At 38.5% G+C, this 27,746-nt stretch overlaps 1 protein-coding gene across 15 annotated transcripts in view; it reads left to right on the forward strand.

Annotated features, from left to right (window-relative positions):
- The window catches only part of LOC129726506 (protein rolling stone-like), a 200,328-nt gene that overhangs the window by 52,403 nt on the left and 120,179 nt on the right, over positions 1-27,746 (forward strand). For 8 of the 15 annotated variants that reach the window (XM_055683298.1, XM_055683310.1, XM_055683304.1 and 5 more), the window contains exon 2: positions 20,232-20,617. The exons of 3 other annotated variants lie outside the window; for them this stretch is intronic. In XM_055683298.1, coding sequence (XP_055539273.1) covers positions 20,553-20,617 — 65 coding nt within the window. In that variant the 5' untranslated portion in view covers positions 20,232-20,552. Of the gene's footprint in view, positions 1-20,129; positions 20,618-27,746 lie in introns of all 15 variants that reach the window. 4 more of the 15 variants (XM_055683299.1, XM_055683300.1, XM_055683302.1 and 1 more) reach the window with 3 other exon arrangements.

The following is a 27,746-nucleotide window of genomic DNA, read 5'->3' on the forward strand; positions in this document are numbered from 1 at the left end:
ACTTTCCAAAGCTAAAAACAGCGATCCAAAGGTACATAAAATTATGCGCAACATGTCAGCAGAACAAGTACGATAGACACCCGTACAAAATAGCATTAGGCTCAACACCAAACCCAAATAGACCCCTAGACATAGTTCACATAGATATCTTCATTGCCGAAAAGGTAACATTTTTATCAGCCTTAGATAAATTCTCAAGATTCGGTACATTAATACACATCAAATCACGAAACATTTCAGATATAAGAAAAGGTTTCACCAAATTTTTCAAAATCTTTGGAACACCCCGTCAAATAGTGTGCGATAATGAACCAGCCCTACGGTCGATAGAAATAAGAGGACTTCTCCATGACCTAAATGTCGAAATTTTCTTTACGCCTCCAAACCATAGCCAAAGTAACGGAACAGTCGAGAGATTTCACTCTACTATAGCAGAAATCTTCCGCTGTATCCAAGCAAACTATGAAGGAATGAGCATCAAGGAAATTTTCAACATAGCATGCACACAGTACAATAATAGCATACACTCTATGATAAAAATGAAACCCAGAGAAGCCTTTTTTGGCCTTAAAGACGAAGAAGAGAGACCGCTCGACATTGACCTTATCCTTCAAAATCGAAACAAAGTCTACGATGAAGTCATTTTGGCTCATGACAAATCGAAAAAACAAAATCTAGAGTACCATAACAAAACCAGAGAACAAGCACCAGATCTCGCAGCAAACCAAACTGTATACAAACAGGTGCAAGGTATCAAGAAGAAAACCAAAGCTAAATACGTACCAGTTACAGTTACAGAAAATAACGGTCGAACATTTATAGACGACTCTGGCAAAGAAACACACAAGGATAATGTCAAGCGTGTCTAACCTCTGCCTGATACTCTATAACTATAATTAAAACAATACTAACACTATTTCTTTTTTAGGAACAAATACAACGAAAAAAAAAAAAAAAAAAAAAAAATGGAACCACCCACGGACACTTCTTGATTTCTATCATAACCTTTTACCATCTCATTCTAGGAACAAATATTAAGCGGAGAAAAATGGAACCATCCTTTCGGACGCTTTTGATTTCCATCATAGCACTCACCACCTCCATCCTACCATCCTTTCATACACATCCCACCATTCAAATACACGACATTACTAACAACGCAGGAGCGTTGATTCTTCAAAGGGGGGAAGGAAGAATAATTGACGGACACGATAGACTATTGCATGTGATAGATTTTGCCCAATTCGAAATATCCTTGACAATAATTGAAAACATTGTAAACAAAATTAAAAACACACCAACCGATTTTTCAGAAATTATTCAACTCAAGCTTAAAGAAATCAAATTTATTTTCGATACGTTGATCAGCAAACCAAGTAGAGATAGACGAGCAATAGATTTTTTAGGAAGCACTATCAAATTTATAACAGGCAACTTAGACTCAGAAGACTTAAAGATAATCAATTCAAGCTTAGACGAACTTAGAAAAAACGGCAATGTTTTAGTGAAACAAAATAATAAGCAAATCAAAATCAATTCAAAATTTGAGAATAGATTAAACCTTATAAATAACCAGATCAGAGAGCACCAAAATATTTTGAATAAAATAGCCGAACAGGAAAATGTACTTATATCTGAAAATCAAAAATTCATACTTGTATTGCAATTAGACTCATTTTTAGAAAATTTAAAATCAATAGAATATGCCGTTATGCTAGCGAAAGTGAACATTATAAACAATTTAATCTTAACACCTAGAGAGCTAGAAACTATCATTCAGGAAATCTCAAAGCAGGGCTTAGAAATCAAACACGTAGACGAAGCAAGCAGCTATCTAACGACAACAGTACTTCGCCGAAGATCATCACTCATCATATGCGTCAACATCCCCAGGCTCACCCAAACCATTTACAGAAGAACTACCATCGAACCCCTGCCACGGTTGAACCACACCGTTCAGATACATAACAAGGAAGTATTCATCAACTCAGAGCGAATTTTTGCCATCGCATCGCCATGCCGAGAAAACAACAAAGTTACAATTTGCGAAAGAAAACAGTTAATAGAGATCAGTAACAATCCTTGCGAAGCACCACTCTTAAGAGGACAACAAGGACAATGCAAGATGATAGAAAAACCTCCAGCAACCGAAACGAGAATGATAGGACCAGGAACATTGTTGGTGATAGCCGTTCACCAAGACGTAGTCATCAACGGTACCTGCGTCAACACTCGAACTCTTACAGGAATCCACCTAGTAACATTTCAAAATTGCTCACTATACGTAAATCACGAGCTATTTGAAAATTATGAACTTTGGTTTGATCACCCAACAATAATTCCAATACAACCACCAGAAATCAGAACATTACACACAGAACGACACGTTAACATTTCGGAGTTGCATGAACTCCATTTGAAAAACAGACAGCAGCTGGAAACAATGAAATTCCATTACAAAGCTGGATCAATAATTATCAGCACCATCAGCATGTCAGCACTTTTAGCTTTCGTAACCATAAAATATCGGCTCATAGCGAGGACAAGGAATTGCTCGAGACGACCAATACTTAAGGGGGGACGAGTTAAAGACGGAACATCCTCAACACCAGTTGTCACTGAATCTAAGCGACCAGAAACCAAGCCACGCGCAAACAACCAGACAGCACAGTCAGCAGGATTGGAGCCCGGAGCCAACAAAGTATTCAACGTGGAACTCGGATTGACGTCGCCAAGTGCTGCATCGTCGTTAGGTCTTAGGTCAGCAGATTTTAGGACAGCAGGTAGGGCAGTCAGGCCTCTGTAAGATAGTCTTTAATCAGTCTCAAGTGAAGTGTGACCGAGTACGGTCAAATAAAAGTTTTTTAAAAACTAAACTAAACCAAATGATCTTTTAAGTTATATATATATATATATATATATATATATATATATATATATATATATATATATATATATATATATATATATATATATATATATATATATATATATATATATATATATATATATATATATGCGTGAAGTACTGTATGGAAGCCTTCTGTCTCCGTCAGCACTCATTGTGATTGAGAATCGTTATATGAGGATGATGGTGATAATCTCCGCTTTCAATTGAAAAGTGTTTGTATCAATTACAAGCACTTCAGTTGTCAGAATCACAGCAAGAGCTTTCGACTGGGTGTCATGTGACTCACGAAGTGCTCGAAAATGATACAAAAGCTTTTCAATTGAAAGCGACGGGTCGAAGCGTCACTATAACCTGATAATTGTCAATTGAAAATGACTTTGTTAGGCTCTGGTGTTTTGTAAATGGTTAGCTTCGTGCGGCGGCGGCCAAGATTTCCTGCCATAAGCCGTCGACAAATTTCTCTGCTGGTGTCGTTATCAGCAGTCACCAGTGAGCCCAGATACACGAACTCGTCTACCACCTCGATTTCATCACCGCTAATATTAATTCGTGGTGGGAGGTTTATGATGTCTTCTCTGAAACCTCTCCCTCTCATGTACTTAGTCTTCGATGCGCCTATGGCCAGTCCAATTCGTCCGGCTTTAGCCTTCAGTCTGATGTACGTTTCCGTCATCTTCTCAAGGGTTCGTGCTACAATATCAATGTAATCGGCGAGAGCTAAACAGACCGTGATCGTGCCACTCGTGTCGATACCAGCCCTACGTATCATAACTTCCAAAGCGATGCTAAATATCAAGCACTATAATCCACCACCTTGCCGTAACCCTCTTCAAGATTCGAAGAGACTCGAGATTGACAAACAATAGTGAAAAAAGGAAGAAATCAAGTGAAATTTACAATGGTTGAACGACAAAGTAGTAAAAATTGTTGAATGATAAAAACGAAACGAAAACGTCAACTATTTTAAAAACGATAAAAATAATGAAAATGATAAAAATAATAGAAATTGTCTAATTGAAAAAAAAAATAAAAATACTAAAACAATTGAAATGGTTTAAATGAAAAAATTTATTAAAAAGGAAAATGTTGGATAATTGTGAAAATGGTCAAAATGTTAACAATGCTAAATCTATTATAAATTATGCAAAAACTATGACAATAATAGAAATGAGCAAAGCAAGGTAAAATGACCTATTTTGAAAACAAAAAATAAAAGGATCGTTTCAAAGAATGAAAATAAAACGTAAAAATTACAGAAATAGTAAAAAATACAACAATGGTAACAATTGTAAAAATGTTAAGAAATATGATTTAAATAACACAAATAAAAAAATACTAAAACGCTAAAAGTATGTAAAAATACTCAAATAATAAAATTGGTATAAATGGTATATTTTAGTGGGCGGAAAAAAATATTGGAATTGTGTGTATAAAAAAGAGAAACATAAACATGATATAAAAAGTTGAAAACGAGCAAAGGATTACAGAATTTAAATGTGTTGTAAAATTAACAAAATGGTTGAAAAAATTATAAAAAGTTACAGTAGGAAAGTTCACATAGTAAAAGTAGTACAAACGCAATAAATTGGTAAATAGTATTTGAATTCAATCGATTCTCAACAAATGGGTAATCATTTTGATCGACTATTTTTGATTTGGCTCAAACTTTGCACAGGTGTTTTTATGAGCTAAAGATGCCATTTTGCGCTGTTAGAATTTCTTCCAGAACCACGACTCTTTTCTCTCACGAGAAAAGTTTATGTTACAGTTTTTAAGAGCCAAAACGATTTGTATGATTGGTGAGACATCTTGGGTAAAGTATTTTAGAAAGACCAAATTTTCAACTACAAAAAAGTTGGTCTTTCCAAAAACCGTACAATTTTTTTTACAAAATGGTTTGTTAACTAAGCCTCCCCAGCTGGTCTCGAGGTACGATGCTGGCCTAACAAGCCAGTTGTCGTAGGTTCGAGTCTCGGCTCGGGAGAGACTGTTAGTCTCAGTAGGATCGTAGCGCTAGCCCCGCAATTGTCCTGTACACTCAACAGTTGGCTGCGAAGTCTGTGTATAGTAAACAGAAGGTCAAGCTCCGAATCGGAATGTAGCACCAAGGCTTTGCTTTGCTTTTTTTTTGGTTTGTTAACTTTATGTGTCCTTTAAAAAAATATAAAAATTAAGTACTTAAAAAAAATATTTAGAGATCTGTTTTTTTTTAACGAAAACTACTCATTGTTAGCCAAACGTTGATGCTTGTTCGTAATTATTCGAATTAAAAACTAAAACTTTTTTAAATTAAACAGAAATTCTTAACAATTTTTCTTACAGTATAGTATATTTTTAGAAGTACAAAAGTATTATCTACAACTTATACACTGTGCCGATAAAACAAACCGTTCTTGCTCTAAAAAGATTTAGGATCATCAATGAAAAATCCCGATATTAGAAGTATTATACAAATTTTAGTCAGCTCGAAGAATTAAAATTTGCCCTAAATGGCCCCAGTTCCTACTATGCCACTGCTACACACAATACGTAATACACACTATAGTGCTATTACAAAATAACTACGACAGTGCTACTCGATGACGATCCATTTCTGTTTTGACACGCTCCATTCTTCCGAATGATTTACGTCGATCGTGAACAGGCTGCTAACCAGCGTTTTTATCATCATCAATCCCAAAGCACTGCCAGTATAACAGGCCAAGTCGGATGTGGGTATTGAAACCCAATGCACTTGAATGCCAACTTACAGCCAAGTGCAATTCGAATCTAGGACTCTAGGATGCAAGAACCAGCTCTGCCAACGCAGCGCCTGGTGATAATTTTTCTTGTAGGTATATATACGAAATTCAAGGCTTTGCCGGAAACTAAGTACGAGAAAACTACCGGGTGGTGAAACGGTTGTGTATAATGAAGATAACAGCTGTTAAATTGATGCGATGTGAAATCTTTTGTACCATAAAAATAACTGTGTATGCAATAAGACTTAATTGAAATAATTTATAAATTTACAGTTTGTACAAATTTATCAATTACATTTTTGGGTGTTTTTAATCTATATTAAAAGTTTAAGTTATAGTTCACTATCTTAAAAAGGAGATTTTATTGTTTAGCACTTTTTGAAGTTTCAACTATGCAAAATGCGAGCGCTGACGGCTTGCTAATAACCATTCGAAAATACTGTCATCGTTTTTCGAATATAGCAGCAGCGAGATATCATTTTTCAGATATGCTACTTTCAATGGCCAGTGACAATAAAAATTCAACAATCAGGATAAGCACCATGTAATTAAAATGAATTAACACTTCAAATTAACTTCGAATGCTGTTTTATCGTGTGGCTCCCGCGAGAAGGGATTTTTGCACTGTTCACACTATCTGCCAGCATGTTTTCGCTGATTTAGTGTCAGAAGCGGTGGTCCGGGGTAGGACCGGTGGCATGGCGGTTTTATTACCTTTGTGAAAACTCGTTATGTCGTTATGAGAGATGCAATTTGAGTCTTGTTCCAGTAAAAATATTGCCCAGTGGAAAACGGATGTGCTTGTGTAGCGAGGAATGTGTACATTATCGTGTTTCTCCAATAAATACTTAGAGTTTACATTCTAAACAAGCTATTGTACAGATTTATTGTGTCGATTTTTGGTACTCAAATATTGGGAAATTTCTAAAACGTAAAGAAAGTAGTTTTTGGCATTTAACGATTAACCCTTATTTAAACCTGTTTTTAATTCACCTAGAATAAAAAAATACATTCGGTAGAATTACACCATGGGTTGAAAAACGATGTTTAGGAACAAAAAACTTTCGCACGTGAAAGTTTTGTCCACGGATAGGAGGGCATATTTACCAAAATTCATCCGTAACTTACTAACAACATTTCCATTCACTATCGACAACATCGCCTCGCAATAACCTTGTGCCATGAAAGTGCCAAACAACCGAAACACAGACGCCAGTCAAGTGTCGTTTTCCCTGATAACTCTGCCAGCTGCTTCAAATGGTTTTATCAATTCTGCTCAAACCACACGCATCAGTGATAAATCCAGCTGCAGTTAAGTTCTAATTGCGGTCGCTTTCAGATACGTTCGATAATCCCAACATGGCGAACAATGGCTCGCGGAATCGAGCAAGCGCTTTTGTCGCAGTGGAATATAACAGCAGCCGTATGTGCGCTCTATTGTAAACCAGATGAATGCCGAAATATTCAGGCGGGCGCTATCTTCAGCATCCAATGAAAATGTTATTAGGCTTCAGTCTGATGACGATAGGATTTGCTGCTGCACAAATAAAGTTTAACCCGCAATGGCACATTAGTCAGCATTAAAGTGGTGGTTGCAACAAATTTTCGAAATCTAGGAGAATAGTTTCACAAATGTCCCAAATTATAATAAACATAATTGTATAACATTCTTTTATGAATCATTGTGGTCTTATGTATGATTTTAGTTCTACTAAATAAATGTAAAAATTCTTTACGATTTTGTCATTCAGAATAGCACTCTTTCCTTTTCAGTTCACTTGCGTGATTACTAGCATCTTTATGTGAAGCTGCTGTATACCAGAATTACACTGACAGAAGATAGGTGATTTTTTAAGGTGATGGAGTATAGCAGAAATGCTGAAAGAGCAATTTCTAATGGATCGCTATTTGGTTTTAACTGCTGATTCCAGTACCATCGAATAAAAAAACGTATAAAATTTAAAATATCAACGCCATTCATCAACGCAATGAAGAAAATCTGTATTATTTTATTAAAGCCACTTCATCTTTTACTATTTTTGTTATTTATTCATAAAAAAATTAAACCCAGAAAAAGCTACGAAATTGTCCTTATCCACATCGTAAATAATTTTCAATCGAAAGCATTTGATTCGACTTGTATATCCGGACCAGAGCCTGACAAAGTCATTTTCAATTGACAATTATCAGATTATAGTGACGCATTGACCCGTCCGTCGCTTTTAATTGAAAAGCTTTTGTATCATTTTCGATCACTTCGTGAGTCACATGACACCCAGTCGAAAGCTCTTGCTGTGATTCTAACAACTGAAGTGCTTGAAATTGATACAAACACTTTTCAATTGAAAGCGGAGATTATCACCATCACTCTAATATGACGATTCTCAATTGAAAATTACAATGAGTGCAGACGGAGACAGAAGGCTTCCATATAGTACTTCACGCATATCTATAGGAAAGAGGAAAGAAATATTGATCGGAACTTGCGTAACGTATTTATTGGATACCATTGCCGTTCTAACTACAACTTGCGGTATAAGAAAACTACCATCAAACGACGCGATGCGGTGCTAATTTCAACTGAGACGCTGAAGGAAAGGAAAGAGTCTCTTCTCCGTCAATTGAAATAGTCATCAGTTTCATTTGAAATGACCCGAAAGAAGAAAGAGGGAAAGAGAGAAAGAAGTGATTCGTTGACAGTAACCGAAAGGAATCAAATGAGAATGAAACTGTTCGAATCGAAATGACAGCGCGAGTATATCAGTATCATTGTTTTGTTTCGAAAATGTAGAGCCCTGATCCGGACTACTTCGTGATAAGGCCGAATCGTTGCCTTGTTTTCCTATCTACTAGTTTCGCTCGATTCACGAAGTAGTCCGTATATGAGCATACATTAAAATCGCTTTTTACCGCGTAAAAATAAAAAGTAGGAGGGTGGTATTCAAGACACGACCGCATGACGTTGACTACCGTATTCTAAAAAAAAAAAATATTCCATTGAAGCAAATAGTAGAGGGAATTGCAACGCTTCTTTCACAAAACTTCTGTTACAAAATTTCGAGGCTCCAAAAGGTACCAGTTTCCGATTATTCTCGTCCAGAATTCCAGCCATTTTAGTATTTTGCAGTAGCCATTTATTACTAACAGCCACCAGCATAACGGGTGAAACCGGCACGAGATGACCGGTACTATTTTGTCTTTCCTCCTTTCAGCTGCTAACACCTAGCGCTGTCGTGAAATTAACATCAACATAAACATGCATTTTTGCAAGGTTTTTTTTTCCGCTAGCAACAGCAATTGTTAAACATAAAATTCAACTAACCGCTTCTATTATAAAACTGTGAGGCACCAAAAGGTGCCAGTTGCCGATTTCTTGTTTACTGGTTTCCGTCCAGAACTCCAGCCATTTTAGTATTTTGCAGTAGCCACCAGCATCACGGGTCAAACCGGCACGAGATGACCGGTACTATTTTGTTTTTCCTCCTTTTAGCTGCTAACACCGAGCGTCCGTATGTACCCGGTACGGTTTAATAATGAAACTGATGGGGTGAAATGTTCGAACGATACGTTTTATACCAAGGCTTCGTCAGATAAATAGAAAGAGGGATGGGCTACATAGATGATGGAATGGCAGAGACAAATGTTTTTTGAAAGCTGCGCCGGCCGCTGTCATAATATTAACACCAACACAAACATGCATTTTTGCAAGGTTTTTTCAGACCGATGTCATGGCAACAGTTTCCTGAAGCCGCCGCCGATGATGATGGCGCTACTGTTGGAAATATGGTCATAAGCTCCGTTCATTGTGCCGCATGTGTTACTGTACAGATTTTTTGCGTGCTTCTGACTATATTGAATGTAGGGCTATCCGGAACATGTTGAAACATGTTTGAACGTGACAATTTATGTCCTGCACAAAATCCATGAAACGTTTAAAACAAAACAATCGTTTTTCGCTTTCTGCAGTTCTTTACACCACTTGCAGCAACAGTTGATCTGGCATGGACGGTGCTTAATCGGCTGTTTCGCAAGCACTGACAGCCTTTTGACGTATAATCGAGCCAGAGAGCCAGAGAAAAACGGCTTCAAGCGAAATGTATGGGGATGACATTCATGACAGAGATGTGGGTTTTTTCCGCTAGCAGCAGCATTTGGTAAAACAGAAAATTCAATTAGCCGCTTCTGTACCAAAATTTCGAGGCACCAAAAGGTGCCAGTTGCCGATTATAGTTTCCTGGTTAGTCCGTCCAGAATTCCAGCCATTTAAGTGTTTTGCAGTAGCCATTTACTACTAAAGCCACCAGCATTACGGGTGAAACCGGCACGAGATGACCGGTACTATTTTGTATTTCCTCCTTTCAGCTGCTATCACCTAGCGTCCGCATGTCACTGATGCGGTTTTGGAATCAGAATGATGGGGCGCCGGCCGCTGTCGTAAAATTAACACCAACAAAAAGATGCATATTTGCAAGGTTTTTTCCGCTAGCAGCAGCATAAACATCGGAAACAGAAAGTGACAACAACAATAACAACAAAGTCAGATCGATTGTATCCGTTAGTGTCGACTGTGCTTGGGAAGAGAGGTAGTGATTGGCTGCGCGGTATGATTTAGACAATCGATATTAATTACCAATTTTTCAATAGTGTATCTCAAACAATAGTTTGTTTTTGTTACATAAATTTAACCGTTAAAGAATTTCTGATCGATTGATGCCAAAACCTCGAAAACCTGATTATAGATGACTGCAAAATAAGCGCTCAAAACCTGACCACTTTTCTCTGGTTTTCCCTGGTTGAATTACTAGATTTTTAAATTCAGGGGCCTAACTTCGATATAGACGTTAGTCAACGTCAAAACCGCGTAAATTCCGGAATCCGCGAAAAAACACAAGCGTAAAATCTGCAATCCGTGTGAAGTGAAACCGAAATCCGCGCAAAAAAAATAACGCGTAAATTCCGCGTGAAAAGCCGCGTGAAAAAACGCGTAAAAAGCGACCATAGTGTATATTTATTTCGCCAGACAAAGTTGTAGTATGTTTATAACTTGTTTACATACTTATATGTTATTTTTTCTAATTACTTATTTGGTGTAACATCCCTCAGAATTTTACCTGTATCTCAATGCTACGCACTCGGTCCTTGGCAGCCTATCTCTAGTTTCTTGAGCGTCCCACACTTTTAGGATCTTAGTCCACTTGTTTCAACCACCTAACTCGTTGTGATCCTCTAAGTCTTGTACCGGCAGAGGCGTTTGCGGGTTGTCCGTCAGTCCTACATCATGTCCCGCCCGTCGTATTCTACGTCATAAAGTTGGGTCAGCTTATCGTATATTTTTCGCCTTCATACGCCATCCTCGAATACTCCGCCGGAGATGGTCCTAAACAAGAGAGAGGACTACCGATTACACGCGTCCTGTACATGGCGCACTTGGTACTGGGAAGAAGTTTACTAGAGCTCAAGATCTTGTGAAGTTCGTAGCAGGTGCGACGTCCAGCTACAAAACGTCTGAGAATTTCTCTACTGCAGTTGTTGTCTGACTTTACCAATGATCCAAGATACGAAAATCACCTTCATTCACTTTCAACCTTTTCTGCTTCACGTTCTGCTTAGTGTACTATTCAGCAATCGCCTGTACCGTTCTTTCGACAAAGAAAACCTACGTCGTCAGCGGAGCAGATGAGCTGGCTAGATTTATTAAGAACCGCAAATTGAAGGTCACTCGTTTCATAATACCTTCAAGTACAATTTTTAATAGGAGGCAGGAAAGACTGTAGTCCATTGGGCGACATCCATCCATTTTTGGACCCCCACCCCCCGTATGTAACGAAACGTAACGCCAACACCAACCCCCCCAATAAAAATTACGTAACGCTGTAGAAGAATTTGCTTAATTAAAATGCTCGTTTTCGGAGAGCCTATCCAGAGATTTTTTGTTACGTAACGCTGATCTTACCTCCTCCTCTCCCCTATGGAACAAATCGTAACGTTCAATTCAAGGATATCCCCCCCCCTGAGCGTTACATAATTTATGGATGCCGCCTTGCGTGTTTCAAACGGACATGATAACGCACCAGAAATCTTCACACAGTACTGTACATCATCCACAGTGGCCTTGATGATTCTTGTTAGATGACCAAATGCTGTATGAGGTCTTGATATTTGCGATACTTTCAGAGTATCTGCTACAGCGTGAAGATCTGGTCTGTTGTTAATCACCAAACGGACCTGATAACATCCCACAAACGTACTTGACAGAAACTTGACGAGAGACAGTGAAATGATGACCTGGGAAGGCAAGTTGTAGGCTGCGTTGAGAATCATGATCGCTCGGTAGTCCTCACATTCTAACTTGCCATCTTTCTTATATATTGGTTACTTTATTCCTTCCTTCTACTCCTCCGATAGCTGTGCTGTATCTCCGACTGTCAGCTGGTGCAAACGGGAAAGCAACATGTCGGGATCCAGTTTGATAGGCGACGCTTTAATGTCTTTTTTCCAACCTATTTAACATCCTTAACTTATGTATCGTGAGGTCAGTATGTCTTTATTTAAGAGGTGGCGGGAAAATCTGCAAACAGACACCTGAAAAGAAAACTGAGGGTGTTTGGATGAAACTAGGAGAGTAATGCAGGGGTAGTTACACTCCCCCAGACACCTACTCGGCCTGTTTCGGACCCACTTAATCCCCTGTAGTCTCCAGTTCTAATTTTCCTGGGACTACGGTTAGGTATTAGGTCGGGGAGTGGCTTTTGTGCTTGATGCACCCTTTGAACTCTTATGATCTTCTAGCTTACTACTTGGAGACTGACAATGAACTACCACTGGCGTGTTGGTGGTTGACCCGCCACACACTTTGCAGCTCCGGGATAATCTGAGAAGCGACCGATGCAACTGCGCTACAGATGTCCGGGTCGTCGCACATCTTCCGGACTAGATTGATCAGAGTAGTGCCTGGCTCGCTCACTGCCATCATGTCGCTCCTCGCAAGGGCAAAACGTGGGCATGCAAAGAAGACGTTCTCAACAGTCTCTTCCATATTCACACACTCAGGACACATCGGGGACCCTGCATGTCCGAACCTGTGCAGCTTGTAGGTACTTTCCAGTTTACCACGAATACTGTTAGTACCTAGACCTCTAGACCACATCGGCCCATCATACCTAAATATGGACGAAACAGGGCTGGCAAAAGTTTTCACTTTCTGCCATACACCGCTGAGCTATTGGACATCATGCAAGATAATGCTGCAATAGCCGACAAGGCCCTCCTACAGGCATAGTCGAAGAGGCTCCCCAACGTGAACTTGTCTCTGACCACCCCATGTTGCTCCGATTGACAGCTGTTCACAACCATGACCTCCGCCTTATGATGCGCTAGCCCCAATTTTCTGAAGTGCTTCCAGTCTTCGACCTTGCGTATGCAGTGCGTAGCCTTCAACTCGACCTCCACGATCGACGTTATGTCGTCTGCAAAGCCAACGATCCCAACTTTTACAGGGAACTTGAGTTTCAACACCCCGTAACACATGACATTCCACAACACCGGGCCCAGGATAGAAACTTACGGAACTCCTGCGGTAATTCGGACACACTTCTAACTCTCTTCCGTGTTTTAATCAAGCACTCGGTTCTGGAAGTAATTTTACATAATCACAGCGAAACCGGCACATGGATGCTCCTAAGCGCAAGAGCTATGAAGTCTCAACCGGCGCTATTGAACGAATTCTTCACGTCAAGCGTGACGATTGCGCAATAGCGTGTGCTCCTTCTCTTGTGCTGGAGTGCTACTTCCGCCGTCTTGGTGAGGATAGCATCCATCGTGGACCTGCCCTTCCGGAAACCGACCTGGTTACTTGCCAGACCATTCACACCCTCTGTGTACCTCACCAGTCTGTTGAAGATAATCCTTTTAAGCACCTTGCTGGAAGTGTACAGCAGGCTGATAGACCTAGATGCCGATGGGTGCGCTGGCGGTTTCCCAGCCTTCGGCAGTAAAACCAATCTCTGCTGCTTCCACCTCTCCGGGAAGAGGCAGTCATCCAGGCGGAGGTCAGTATGTCTACCTCATCTGTTGTGCTGACTAGGTTAATCTTTCTGTCCTTTTCATTTTCTGCCGCTACGCCCGGCATTCAGGTATTCATCGTGGTGCTGCTTCCATCGGTCGATCACGTCACGTTCACCCGTCAACACTCCTCCATCTTTATCCTGATACATTCTGGCTCTCGTTTTTGTGAACTATACAGTTACTCCATTTCCTCACACTACAGCTCTCCTAGGCGATGCCTTTTGTCCCGGAAAAGATGGGTTTTCGTTTCTGCTTGTATCGCACCACGTTTCGACGGGTTTTTTGCTTCAGCATCAATGCTCGCACTGCATTCTTCTCATCCCAAAGTCGTCCTCGTTGAACCAGCCGTTACGAAGATTCCTTTCGACGAATCCGATAGCAGCTTACGCTGCGCTGTAAATAGCTGCTTTGACTATACTCTAGCAGCCCTCCAGTGGAGCTTCGATAAGCTGTCCTTTATCCGGATTCGCCGCCTCAGGGTTTTGCGCGTACTTAGTGGCGACTTCAGAGAGCTCCAGATTATACCGTGTAGGATGGTGGATGTTATTGGCAATGTTGTTTGGCGTATTTTATCCATATGGTGATAATGTGTGCATTGAAAAAATATCCTTTTTCGGATAGTGATCAAAAAACTAAGACAAAAAATTGAATTTGATAGATTTCTTATTACATTAGCTTACTTGTAAAAAAATCTACGCCCTTGCGAGCGGCTCCCGGCAGTTAATCGGAACATCCGCCATGGCGGGCGAAAACATAAGTGTAGACATGTTTTTGAGTTTTATAGTCGTTTAATTTATCTATTTTATCTCAGTTTTTTCGACAAAATTGTTGGAGTGGATCTTACGCTTCAGCCGGGTTTGCTGACTAGGGTACCACATCGATATCCAGCCACTCCATCTCCACCAACAATCGCTTCGACTAGTGAACCGAAGCCAGACGTGACCAGAAAACCGCGTCTTCGCCCTTATTTATATCCCGGTATTTCTTGATGAACGCAGACAGTGTGTACTATAAATTTCCCCGTTCACAGCCAGTCTGGAGTTGAAGAAAAGCGACTTTGACATCCTTTTTTTTGCTGATTGTCATGAAATGAATTTGAATTGGGGCTGACTTCCTTCGTTAGGGGAGTGAAATACGAAGTGCTCTGCCAGTCATTGCCATCCAGGGTGAGGTTGTTCTCGTCGTCCATCACTACCGCCACGTCGCGATTCTCCTGGAAAATCAACTTGATCATCTTATTGTTACCTGCAACTCCCAGACCAGTGGACAGGACTGCCGCTTCCTGGCATGTATGTTCATGTTCACTAGGTACTTTTTCACTCCCGGCCCAGCGCACGCAGCGATGTAATCACTTTTCCCTCGGTCTTCCTTTATTGGCATCCTTTGGAGCTTCTTGTCGTTCAGAGTCGTCGGCTGTTCGGAATCGGGCTTTCTTTTGATACTCTGAGTATTGTCCAATAGTGATGTTGTAGATTCCGGAATGTGCGTATCCAACGTTCACAAAGTGCCACACAATGTCCGTTCGTGAGCCGTAGTGCGCTAAACTTACCAATAAACGGTTCGAATTCTTCCTCCTAACCAATTTGAGCGTTGAGATAAGGATTTTGACATCATTTCTTGGGCAGCTTTTGTTTGCATTCTCCAGCCGCACGTAAAAAGCGTTCTTATCGTAATCGTTACATCTTAGGGGAGGGTCGGGCTCGTTAATGTTTTATAGGAATCCCGTGTTCAAACATTATCTTGCATAACTTGTTTCGCTTAACTAAGTCATACACCACATTCAAATCTATGCATAGTCTACAGTTTTCATTCCCGGAACTTATCGGGTATTTGTTGAGGGTCATCATTCGTATCTGATGAAGAATAATCATTTGTTCCGTTGTGGAATGCCCTTCTCTACCGTTGTGCGTTCCGTTGTGGAATCTTCTGTTTCGTTGTAGAATGCCCCCATAATCTGAAGAACAGCATACGGGAGAGTACTTTGTGAGCAGAATAAAGCAACGTAATGTCTTGATAGTTACTACAATCGAGTCGATGACCCGATGACGTGTTGGGCCCGTGGGGCCTTCCAACTTATTCTTCTGCATTTCTTCGTCCACCCAGATCATTAATGAAGTCCGGTGGATTGCGTCATTCCGCTTTTATCAGCTGCCTTGCCGTCTTTCAGTTCGGTGGCTCAGGGTTGTTTAGTTAATATTCTCCGAAAAACTTCATATATCGAATTGTGCACATCGAGAACCACGTTTGGCTTCTGATAATGTTGACGGTTCTATAGACACACCGTACGTCGACTTTGATTTAACTACCCTTTGCGTTAACGAGGAGAGGGTGTCCCACATAAAATTGCATCACGAAAAATACGCTTTAGTAAATTACCTAGTTGACGGATCGGAGTTCCAGGCAAAAAATATAATCCATTAGTAAGATTTTGGCATATTTATTTCATTCAACTTCAATGCCCTAACCGTACGCTTGCATTTTTTTTTCATGTTGGGTATTTTCGTTACTGCGACCAATTTTTTGATATTTACATTGCTCGCACTTACGTTTAAGGGGTTACATACCTTTTTGCACCATTAAAAAGAGCAAAGTTTGGAACTTTTTAGAACGTGTAACACCTTTTTATTGCATAATAGCAGTAACTTTCTGAAAGTTCTGTTAATCAACAATAAAAAACACGTTAGTTCATAACAAACACCAGTTATTTGTGGAGTAATGACCGCTTCCCCGAACTGCTGTATTTTTTGCAGAGGTTTGCGGTATTTACGATAGTAACCCAGCAGATCAACCGAAATCAAAAAGCCATATTATTTTATTAGTTCAAAAGTGTGCCGAGTATCTGGAAGATCATTTTCAAAAGCATTTTGTTTCCAGCGCAAACGGGAACGTTTATCCGAAAAAAAAGTTTTGAGCGCTAAAAATTGCATTAAAAAATTTGTTTCGGCAAAGTTAAACTTCGTGTATCAAAAAACGATCGTTCAACGACCGGAAAATTTAAGAGCCAGTTCGCGAAGACCGCAACTAGGTCTTGTTTCGATGTTCTCCGATCGGACTGAAACTTCCAGGGTTTGTTTATCTATATAATAGAACAATGTTTTGCATAATGTCAGATTTTTGAAAAGGGGTAAGTGGGGTAAAAAAGCACGTCAAAAATTTGTGTCCAAAAATTGCTAAAAACTTAAAATTGATATAACTTTGTGAAAACTGAATCGATTTTCATGAAAATTGGCATGTTTATTCTACTTTAAAAAGGGAACAAAATGAAAGTCAATTTCTGAAGATAAGATTTTGAAGAGCCTGTTTACCCCACTAACCCCTTTTCCAAAAACCTCAAATTCTTCAAACTATTGCATTAGTCCATAAACAAACATAACCTGAAAACTATAGCTCAATGGAAGAGCAACGACGCAAAACGGAATTTCGCTTCTCGCACAATGGGTTAGAAATGATGGTCAATGACATGTTATAGAAAATTTTGATTTTCTCAGGCATCTTTATAACGGCGCATTTTTCGAATATATCTAATGAAAGCTCTTGAGTTGCACTACAAAACGTATTATTTGGATTTTAATCCTAGATCTGTTGGCAAGAGAAAAACTGCTGTGAAAATCACCTTATATTTTTAGAAAAATGCGAATATCTCATCATGTATTCTCGATAGCAACTTCCAATGACTTTCATTTTTTTCCCTTTATAAAGTAGAATAAACATGCCAATTTTCATGAAAATCGATTCAGTTTTCACAAAGTTATATCAAATTTAAGTTTTTAGCACTTTTTGGACATCATTTTTTGACGTGCTTTTTTACCCCACTTACCCCTTTTCAATAAATCTGACATTATGCAAAACATTGTTGTATTATGTGCATAAACAAACCCTGGAAGTTTCAGTCCTATCGGAGAACCTCGATACAACCTCCCTTGTAAAGGTGGTTGCGGTTCTCGCGAACTGGCTCTTAATAACGAACATAAAAAAAAAGATGAAGAAAATCGGTTCAGTCATTCGTAAACACGGCAAAGTCATTTTTTGCGAAACACTATTCCGAGATAAACACGTATAAAGTTTCAAGTTTAGCTTATGCGACCGAGACGAGGCGCGTTCCAAATTGCTCTAACCTTCTCCCTAATGCTTAGATCATTATGAAAATGTGGGAAATTGTTCTCAAGAAGTTATACTTAAAGATAATGCAATATTTTTTTCCTTTTTTTTTGAAAACTAAAATGGTATATAACCCCTTAACTAAGTCGTACACTACATTCAAATCTATGCATAATAGGTTGGCAATGAAAATCAAGTTTTCAAATTTCGCTAAAAAGTAGTGCTCAAAAGTTTTGTCTTCTCGGAAAGAGTACCCATGCAGAATTTCAGGTCAATCGGACTTTGAGACACGTGCCTCTTTTGATGCCACATGTCTTAAAAATGCATGAAACGTTGAGATCTGATGTAATCTCGAACAAAAAATCTTTTCGAAAATTCCGGCTTGCTGGGAACATTTTCGAGCTGAGAGAGTGGAATTGAGGTTTTGAATGCAATCGATGAGATATTCATCAAAATAGTACCGAAATATATTCTACATCATAGTACGACACTGCTAGTATATGCTATGAGGTATTTCATTAGGGTAGCTCTTCCCATTAGGGTGGTCTTATTTGTTGAAAATTTGAGAAAAATATACAGAAAAATTGAATTTGAATGAAATATCGGATGAAATGTTGAATCAATTGAATTTATTGTCTTCTGATATTCAAATGAGGAAAGGCCATTCTTCTGGCCGCGACCAAGTGTTTTAAACTCTGTCGTACAATCACGAGAAGGAAAAATCCTGCTTTTCAATACATTCTTCCACATCGTGTTTTTGGTGGGTCGTAAAACTCGAGGGTATTGTGATGTTATCGGTTTTATCGTTTGTCGGTGCATAAATGTTGAATACGCTGTTGACGAATAATTTTACTTTGATTTTTAATACACAAATACCATTTACGGCCCTCTTGGATGGCTCTTTTTTTATTTCCCAGTACTATGACACCGAAGCCACGTTCTGCTGAAGGGAAGATTGGGCACTAAGACCGAATACAAGCGAATTTCCCGTTTCATCGATGGTCTGCCAGCGAAGCCTCTACATCATTGTGATTTGAATACAATCAAGCGCTCTGATTTTCTAAGTTCTATCCAAGTATCAAGTTTCCGGTAATCATCCATGAATCATTCCCGTGTTTACTTCCGAGGTCTTCACGAATCTAAATATTTTTTATTCGTAGTACGTAAATCGCTAAATATCAAAACGTTCATTCACAATTTTTTTCCACTAAAAGACTCTTTCAAAATCACTTTTATTTCGAACTGCTGCAAATATTTTCGTACCAAATATTCTAATTGGTAACCAATACTTTCCAAGTTTGTTATTCATATTCATAGTAAACTGCATCCGTAGAAAGAAAATATGAAATTCTGAGACCTATCGTACTTTTTTGTACGATAATAAAAAAAATACTCACCTGCAAAAATCGAAATGATTGTTTTTCGAGGTTGTTATAAATCGGTTTGTATAAACGCAGCCAAAGTGCTAGAAATATTGAAAACTTTTCCACATGCGACTGCCAGCAAAGTGAAATACAGAGTTACCGAACACCTTTGCACTAATTTTAAATTCAACTAGTAAAAAATCGTACATCAGCAATGCAAATTTTTCGCGTCAAAATAAAAAGTGTAATTTTTTCCTTGAAGGTTTTAAACACATTGATAAATTGATCTGCGTTTGAACAATACAATCGATTTCTAACTTTACACAAAATGACAGAACTTTCGCCCTCTGAGAATCAAATCGATAAATAGACAGCTTCTTTAGTAACCGACAGTGAAATTACGAGTGTAAAATCAGTGAATCAAATGAATATGGTGATATAAACGATCAGTTTTTCACGTAAAGAAACTGATTAGGAACTTTCTAAATTTGAAAACCATTTAACCAAAGAATTCTGCTCTTGATACTAAACGCTTTTCTTGTCAACTGTATTACATATGTTATTATCATGCACAAAATTTTCCCTTCGTTGACCAATTCAATTTATTTTACATTTAATATCAAAAAAGGAGCTCTATTTTGTTTCACGTTTATGTATTGCCAGAATCTTTTAATGAGAACTTGCAAATCCGAAACGAAACAGATGCATTCGATTATTGCATAACCGCAGAAAGTTACATAGCTAGGTTAAGTTTCATTGTGGAACATTGATTACATTTAATTGCCTGTCAGATAAGCTTGTCACAGGAAAAAAATATCCATAAGCCGAAATCCTCGCTACGGATAACTCAACAGGTGCATCGCAGTTGTATAAATTGCAAATCCGATGTTTTGCCTTTCTCCTAGTTTTCTGTTCCATCTCACGTAATCACGGGTTTGCCCCATGTTCTAGGAGTGTATATTTTATATTTACGTAATCAATGTGGATGTGTGGTGATAGCGCCTACCAGAACGAACAAAAAAATATTTTCCAACAGCGTCGATTCCATTCTAGTGAGCGAATTGTGGTGAATAACAAAAACCTTTAACTAAACAAATCCCTCGGATCAAGTCAGCCCCGTTACAATACAAAATGCTGCATCCAACAGAGCAATCCCGGTTGATTTATCACCGGTGAAAAGTGCATTTTAAAGTGTAAAGGATTGGTGACCTTCAATAGCGACGTTTCACGACCGCTTCAGCATCGCAGCAGTACGAGAGTGGTGGGAATTACATCCAGCTAACAGAGCGCACACATCACCGCGGTACGGAAAAACCGCATTCGCACTCTTTTTTTTTTTTTGAGCCCAGGATAAAAATCACACCACCACACAATATGGAGTATCAGGAGCAGCAAAGTTGTGCGTGTTCGCACAACGAAACCAAACCATCCTGCTTCAGGTAATTGATTGTTTATTTTAAAATTTTGTCAAATCGATTCCGACCTTCTAAACAAAACCACCAAGCTGTAGTTAGTTAAAAAATACTGCTTAAAGATTCTGAATTGTAAAAATATCACGTAAAAAATAATCAATGCCTATAGCCTTCCAGCAAAAACATCATATCAAGAAGACTGGCATCTCTGGATCGATCCCATACAAATGACAAGCGTCAAATCAAACAGCGCACTCCATCTAATAAAGGTGGAAGTTTGCTATGAAAGTGCTGGTAATACATCGCTGCGAAGACAGAGTGTGCGTATGTGATAATCCAGCCTGTACGTTCGGCTTGCATTCGCATCGCCAGCACACATACTAGCATGCGTCAGTCCCACTTTTACTCAAAAGACTGCGCTGCCAAAACTGTCGCTCAATCTCAGGCAGAGTTCCCAGTCTTCTTGATATGATGTTTTTGCTTCCAGTTAGCCTTGAGGTACAATTTTGCCCTAACATAGGATTACGTCAAACATGCGGTTGTGTCGGATGTTCTTTTTAGTACAAGAAAACCGATAAAAAAGTCCGGCCCTTACCGAACGTTAAACAAGATTGACTTTGGCCAAACAAAGTATGCAAAGTTGCTCAATTAGACATGGTCTTCACACCCACCAAGTTTCATTGGATTGTCAGGGGATGAACTGGTTGGCGCAAAGTCTGTCGAAAACAAACTCTCGGTGCTATGAGTACGCTGAACAGGACCGGAGGGAGCAAAAAAAACGAAACTAAACTTTGACAGAAGTTAAAGAGCGAAACCGAAGCTAAAGTGGCAAAGTCTTTTCGTACGTTGAATAGGAAGCTCGAAAAAAAAATTGAACAAACAACAATGAGAAAGCATTTAAAGGAAATGAGAATCGGCAGAAGAAAGCATAAATCTCTTCGTTTATTTCTCGAACAAAAACTTAAGAGTGCGCGCTTTTCCGCAAATCAAATTTTTACTGCTGGTATCCCACATTCCGCGGAAACCATTCCACCATTTTATTAAAAAATCCCTGAAATTTTTCTCGCTACCGTTCGATTGAAACAACAGCGTTCTTGTGTTATGACTGTTAAGATTGAACAAGTAGAATTTTTTCCGTATATAGAAGGTGGGTACGTTGTTTAGTTTTTTGCATTTTGTAGGACCATTATATCAGCTCAACTTCTTACCATAAGCCATCGTTCTTTGCACCAGTAGTTTTCCCACCTGTTTCACAACAAAATTCCATTTTCGCTTTAACTTCATGTCGTTTCCAGTTTCACGCTTCATCGCGTGATTTAAAGCACCGCTTTGATACTATATAGTTGAGCTGGAAAACGTTAATAAGCTTGACTAATGACTAACATTTGATTTGATTTATTACTTTTGAATTTACGTTTCGTCACTTTGGATGGTCTGCCAATTTTCATCGGATTCGAGTGATATTTTTGGTGAAAATACTGGTTGTGCAGTGAAGAATTGATATGTATACTCAGTAAGATTCGAATAATTACACTGGTAAACAACGGTTTTGCACTAGAACTCATACTGATAAAAAGGAAAGATTAAAGCTTCACAACCATTGCTGTGAATTTTGGTGCCCTCTAGCAAAGAAACACTTTTTTAAAGATTTAAATGAGTTTTTCCGTAAGCAAAGGTAGAAGCGACGAAATTGGCGAACAATTATTCTGCGTACTTAACCATTTTCAGTCAGGTTTTTATTACGCGTTTTTTACGTGGATTGCTTTCTTAAAAAAAAATAAAATAAAATAAAAACTGAAATTTATATATAATATTGCATTTTGCTCTTAAGACTGACCACTATCAGTCAAAGTTCAAACGTTCTGGGACAGTTTCCTACGTCATTTTTTCAACTCAATTCAGTCTTTTTTACGCGGTTTCATACGTATCCGGAAAGCATACCCCGCCTAAAAAATGTGAAAAATGTACTTACCAAAATTCACAGGAATGGTTTGGGCAACTTTTTTCAGCAATTGCTCAATTTTTTGGAGCTTTTGTCAGCCAATGTGATTGGATTGAGTTGCAACAACCAACAGTGTAAATATATAATAAGGGGCCATCCATATACTACGTGGACTGCTTTGGAGGGAGGGGTATGTGTAATGTCCACGGTCCATAGAAAATTTTAAGAATTTATTCGAGCAGTTGCCAAGGGGGGGGGCGTGTCAAAATCGTTTAAAATCTGTCCACGTGGTATGTGGATTACTGGTCAGTACTTTTTACTGACCCGTACTGATGTGTACGGCTTTTGTAATAAACTTCTTTGTTCCAGTTGGCATAGAGTTGAAACAGTAGAATAATTAGAATGATTTCTTCAACTGTTGTATTCTACATATTTTCTACGGCTGTTCATTTATACGAAAGTATCGGAATTGCATTCTTCCTATTTCGTTCAGATCAATCCGGTTTTTATGACGTGGTAATTCGTGATTAATTACTTTAGTAGGATGATATGCGTAAAAATCAAGAATGGAGTTGAGCAGCACAATGAACGCTTTTTAAATGTTTACAAATTTGCTACCACTGAACAGATTTTGTTCATTGATATCTGGTTGGATAGAGAACAAGCTACTTTAGTTTATTACAACCTTTTTTAATGGAATTCACAGCCAATTTGTTATAATTCAACCAATCGCGTGCCCGCAAAGACGTAATCCAAGCACAGACGACGCACGAAATAAAATGTTATATCAGTGAACTTTCAGTGGGGAAGGAGCCTCGTAGATGACAGATTAAAAGACAAAACCAAACATTTCTTTGTCGTTTTCGATCCGCAATGTTTTGGAAACTGGTAACATAAACTATTTTGAACAAATGATTTCGGGGCACTAAGAATTTTGGTGCAATTGCACAGTAGTACAAAATGTTTAATACTTGTTGAGTAATTTTAATCAGCAGCACCATCAGCAATAGCATTGCAGTTTTCCTTGATTGCAGTCGAATAGAAGTTGTGTACCGCTGCAATAATAGACTGCGAGAAACCAGCGGCGCTTGACTTTAAAGATACTGTACGGTAATGTTGCTTCTACCAGCATATTTTCTTTCAAGACATCAGTTTTTACTGCGCTCCAAAAGCAGGTTCAGAGATTGTTCACGAAAAGCTTGGCTCTCAAACTGAATTTTGATCAATATCGACAATATTAATGACTAGAACGAACACAAATGCATTTCAACACAGGTCAATCTTTGAATTAACATCACTTGGAGAAAAATCAACCAAAATTGCAGTCATACATATATACATTTATTTGGGTGTTGAAGAAAATCGCCCGCAAAACAGATGCTAACTGCTTAAGTGCATTCCTTTTTTCAAGGTCGTCATTCAGATATCATGACATTGCCTTTTCGAAAAATTGTTCCTGTACATAAACCCTTGGGCTTCTTCCGCAGAATATTCTTCGCACATAGGTATGTATGTATAGGTGTGATGCTGACTCCGAAGATTGGATCAGATTTTCAATTCGTTTTCTAGCTAAACGGTATCCGCTTAGAGCCCTAGGTATGGAATAATTTTCAGTTATTCATTGAAAGCGACGATGTCTGCTTCTTCGCCATATTTCGGTAAAATGCTTCAATTTTTGTTTTTGTCGATACATTTCTCGGTTTCAAACATAACTCTTCCATTTAACAAGGCTGAATTCGCGATCAGAAAACGAGCCTTCGTGCGGTTACTTTTCTTCCACAATTTTTTAAATGTTGAAAACAAAAGTTTCGAATGATTCGTGAAGGTAACACTGTCTATATCAACACTGGAAAACCATTGACGAACGAAACTAAATCTCTTGATTTTCAACATGGTCACGTCTCCCATCGAAAACAGTCCAATAATATGTTTATTTCAATGCAATTCCAATCACTCAGAAAAATGCAACATACACTTGGGAAGTGCAGTAAGGCTTCTGAACTTAAAGGTTTTTGGATTCGAGACTGGGTGACAACCGTTTTTTATTAACTTTTATATACAAATTAATAAAACTAATAAATCAATTTTTATCGAAAATTTAATTCTTTTTATTGCTACAACACCCTAACTAATTTTGATAGTTCGGTCAGTTGAAAACATAAAATTATATAAAATTAACTGATATACAAGTTTACTAATGAATACATACATAAATTTCAGGAATTAATAAAATAAAGCTATAAAACTGTTTTTGTGCATATCTTTATCGAAAAAATATTGAATAGTGAATAATTTTAAATGTATCTTATGCCGTTAAAAAACCCAAATTAATCCACCTAGCGGTCAGACCCAGCCTTTCTCATTCAAACTTTTATTTGTAAAAATAGATTTACATGAACGCTTCAATCCAATAAATGTATACTCACTCTTTAGGTTCTAAAATACTGAAGTTGTAATCTATATATATAAAAATGCAGTCCGGTCTGTCTGCCTGTCAGTCTGATCCATATAGGTTCAAAAACTACCGAACCGATCGACGTAAAAATTTGTATGTAGGAGTTTTTGGTGCCGATAAAGGTTCCTATGATAGTTTGAGACCCCTCCCTCTTCTGGAAGGGAGAGGTCCCATACAAATAAAACATAAATTTCTGCACAACTCAAGAACAAACCAAGCAAATGAAACCGAATTTGGCATGTGGATGTTTTAAGGGGTAACAAATATGTCTATAATAGTTGGACGTCCCTCCCTTTTCTGTAATATTTGTTTGGAAAACTTAGACTTCGCGATTTTCCGTGATCCGTTTTACGAATTCTGACCCAATGATAACTAAAGTATCAAAAAATTGGCCATCATTTTATCAATCCAACGACATATTGACTATTGGGATCCACTATGTGGTTACATCAGTGTTACCGTTTGAAATCTTTCATTCCGACGTCACACTTTGGTTTTAGTTTCCGCAGAATTTATCTCGATATAGTGCAGTAAGACGTAGTCCTACGTCAAAAAAACACAAAGACCCGTTTATCTCGTACTGGGCTTCACTTCACGGTAGGTCGAGTTCATCGTCTGCTGCGTAATGGAAATTATGTGCGTTGGTGGTGGAGTACTATTCGATCTAACAGCTGTACTGGAGTATCCTACTGCGAAAGTGTTGGTTGCTAGAGATAATAGTAAAACGAGTATCATTCCGAGTCATCTGCAGTTCGGCAATCCGCAATGACGGATAATTGGGTCACTATTACCCGGGAGAGTATTTTAAGACCATCCAAGCTGTTCTGCTTCCGAAGAAAACGTTAAAAGGCATAATTTGATTATTTCCCAGCTTCGTAAAAAGTTGAGCCAACCGTCCTTTTGAGAACGATTACATATTTTTGATTGAAGCTGTTAACATGCTTGCCATACGTCAGTAATACACTAGTTGTCCCAGTTTCTATAGAGTATTCTTTAACTATGGGAAAACTATGCGTAGAACATGCGTAGAACAGTACTCTTGAGTTTACAGTAAATTAAAAAAATGCAATTCCTAAATTCCACATGTTTAATAAAGCCAATTGATACTAGTGCGAAAGAAAGAGCAGAATGATAAATATAGACGGGAATCGGAAGAATGTATTTTTTGAATGTGTGAATGTGTGTTTAGGATATAGACTATAGAGTTTCACATATTTTATGCACCCAGCGTTGAGAGTTGTCCGTTGTAAAACCAATTGATCTATTTTTTTTTGTAGATTGTTTTTAATTAAAGTCTATACTCGCTGGGATACGTCTGATAAATGTCTGATCGCATCGCCATGGAAAGTCCTGACCGGACGATTACGGACATTTTACGCAATTATATGCTGCATATGCATATTTGCTTTTTTTCTAAGTTTTTGGACTATGAATGCATGAAACATTACCAGTTTTTGTTCTCACTAAGTGTCTCAGTTTATTTATTTGACAATTTAAAGATTATCGGTGCGAAACGCCGTGTCCCACCGCGCATCTGCGTCGTTTGAAGGGAACAGAGTGATAGAACATAATGTCCTGATGCAAACGCGTATTCGGCCCGGGTTAGTTCTGCTCATCCGAAGTTTTTTGGGTGTAATGACTGCGCGAGGTGTACCCAGATATTTATTTATGTCTCACGGTGATAGTTTAGTCGGGACTGCACGTCACAAACCGAAGAACGTTTTTTTCGGTCGATACTGATTTTAAGAAGGCGTGTTCCACAAAAAAACTGTATTTTGTCGTGTCCAACGTACAGATAGGATATCGCAGTATTCTAAAATTGTTTTTCTTTTCAATTTTTGCACAACTTTGCTGAAGAAAGCTGGTGCTGGTATATTGAAAATTAGAAAAAAAATTTTTTCATCTAACTGTTAGGTGGATTGATCGAAAAACCGAAAACGCAAAAAATAAGGCAATCTAAAACGATTACGATTTTTCGAGTTTAGACCACTGTGCACTGTGGTATTTTCAAACAAATCTTTCCACCAATAGTGTCTTGAAACATGACCCTTGCAATGTGTAGAAACTACTTGGAAAGTAATTGTTAAATGGTGGTTGAAAAACGTGCTTTACAATAAGTATTTCGTCGTTTTCATAACACTTTTTTGTACTTTACGACCTTCAAAAGGGCATTACTCAAAAATGTACCGTACGATGATTTTGAAATTTTGACCAGAGATTCTGTACGTAATACCGAATTGAATGGTGTACTCATATTATTGGTGCATTTTGTTTATAATAACGGTCTGTGGGAGCTGGCTGTGTGCTTCGTAATTACGTCACTTACCACGGTTACACAACTCTTCCTTTCCGTCGCGGTTGTGGAAACGCAGGGTTAAATTCGGTTTCCGGCAACAACGACTGTTACATCTTCTTTCTCACAATCTCCGTCCTTTGCCTAACGACCGTGAGGACGTGACCGGCGCTGTTATAAATTTATACAAAGCGGAAGCTACTGAATTGTTGTACATTGAAGATGGTAAGCTAATGACAAGTTACCATACACATGGTTCTCTGTGCTATTTTTCCAGCTCAGATCCATCACGGAGGAGCAACTGAGCAGTTCCACAAAAAATGTCCCAGTTTATATACTTTTTTTAAATTGTCATTTTTTATTCGGCTGAAACCTTGCATAGACGTTTCTCTGGGTAAAAGACGCCATTTTGTGTTATTGCTTCAATTTCTGGAATACGATATATTTTTGTGAAGCTATTGAAAAA

The sequence above is a fragment of the Wyeomyia smithii genome, chromosome 3 (assembly GCF_029784165.1).
Source record: "Wyeomyia smithii strain HCP4-BCI-WySm-NY-G18 chromosome 3, ASM2978416v1, whole genome shotgun sequence".
Taxonomy (NCBI): domain Eukaryota; kingdom Metazoa; phylum Arthropoda; class Insecta; order Diptera; family Culicidae; genus Wyeomyia; species Wyeomyia smithii.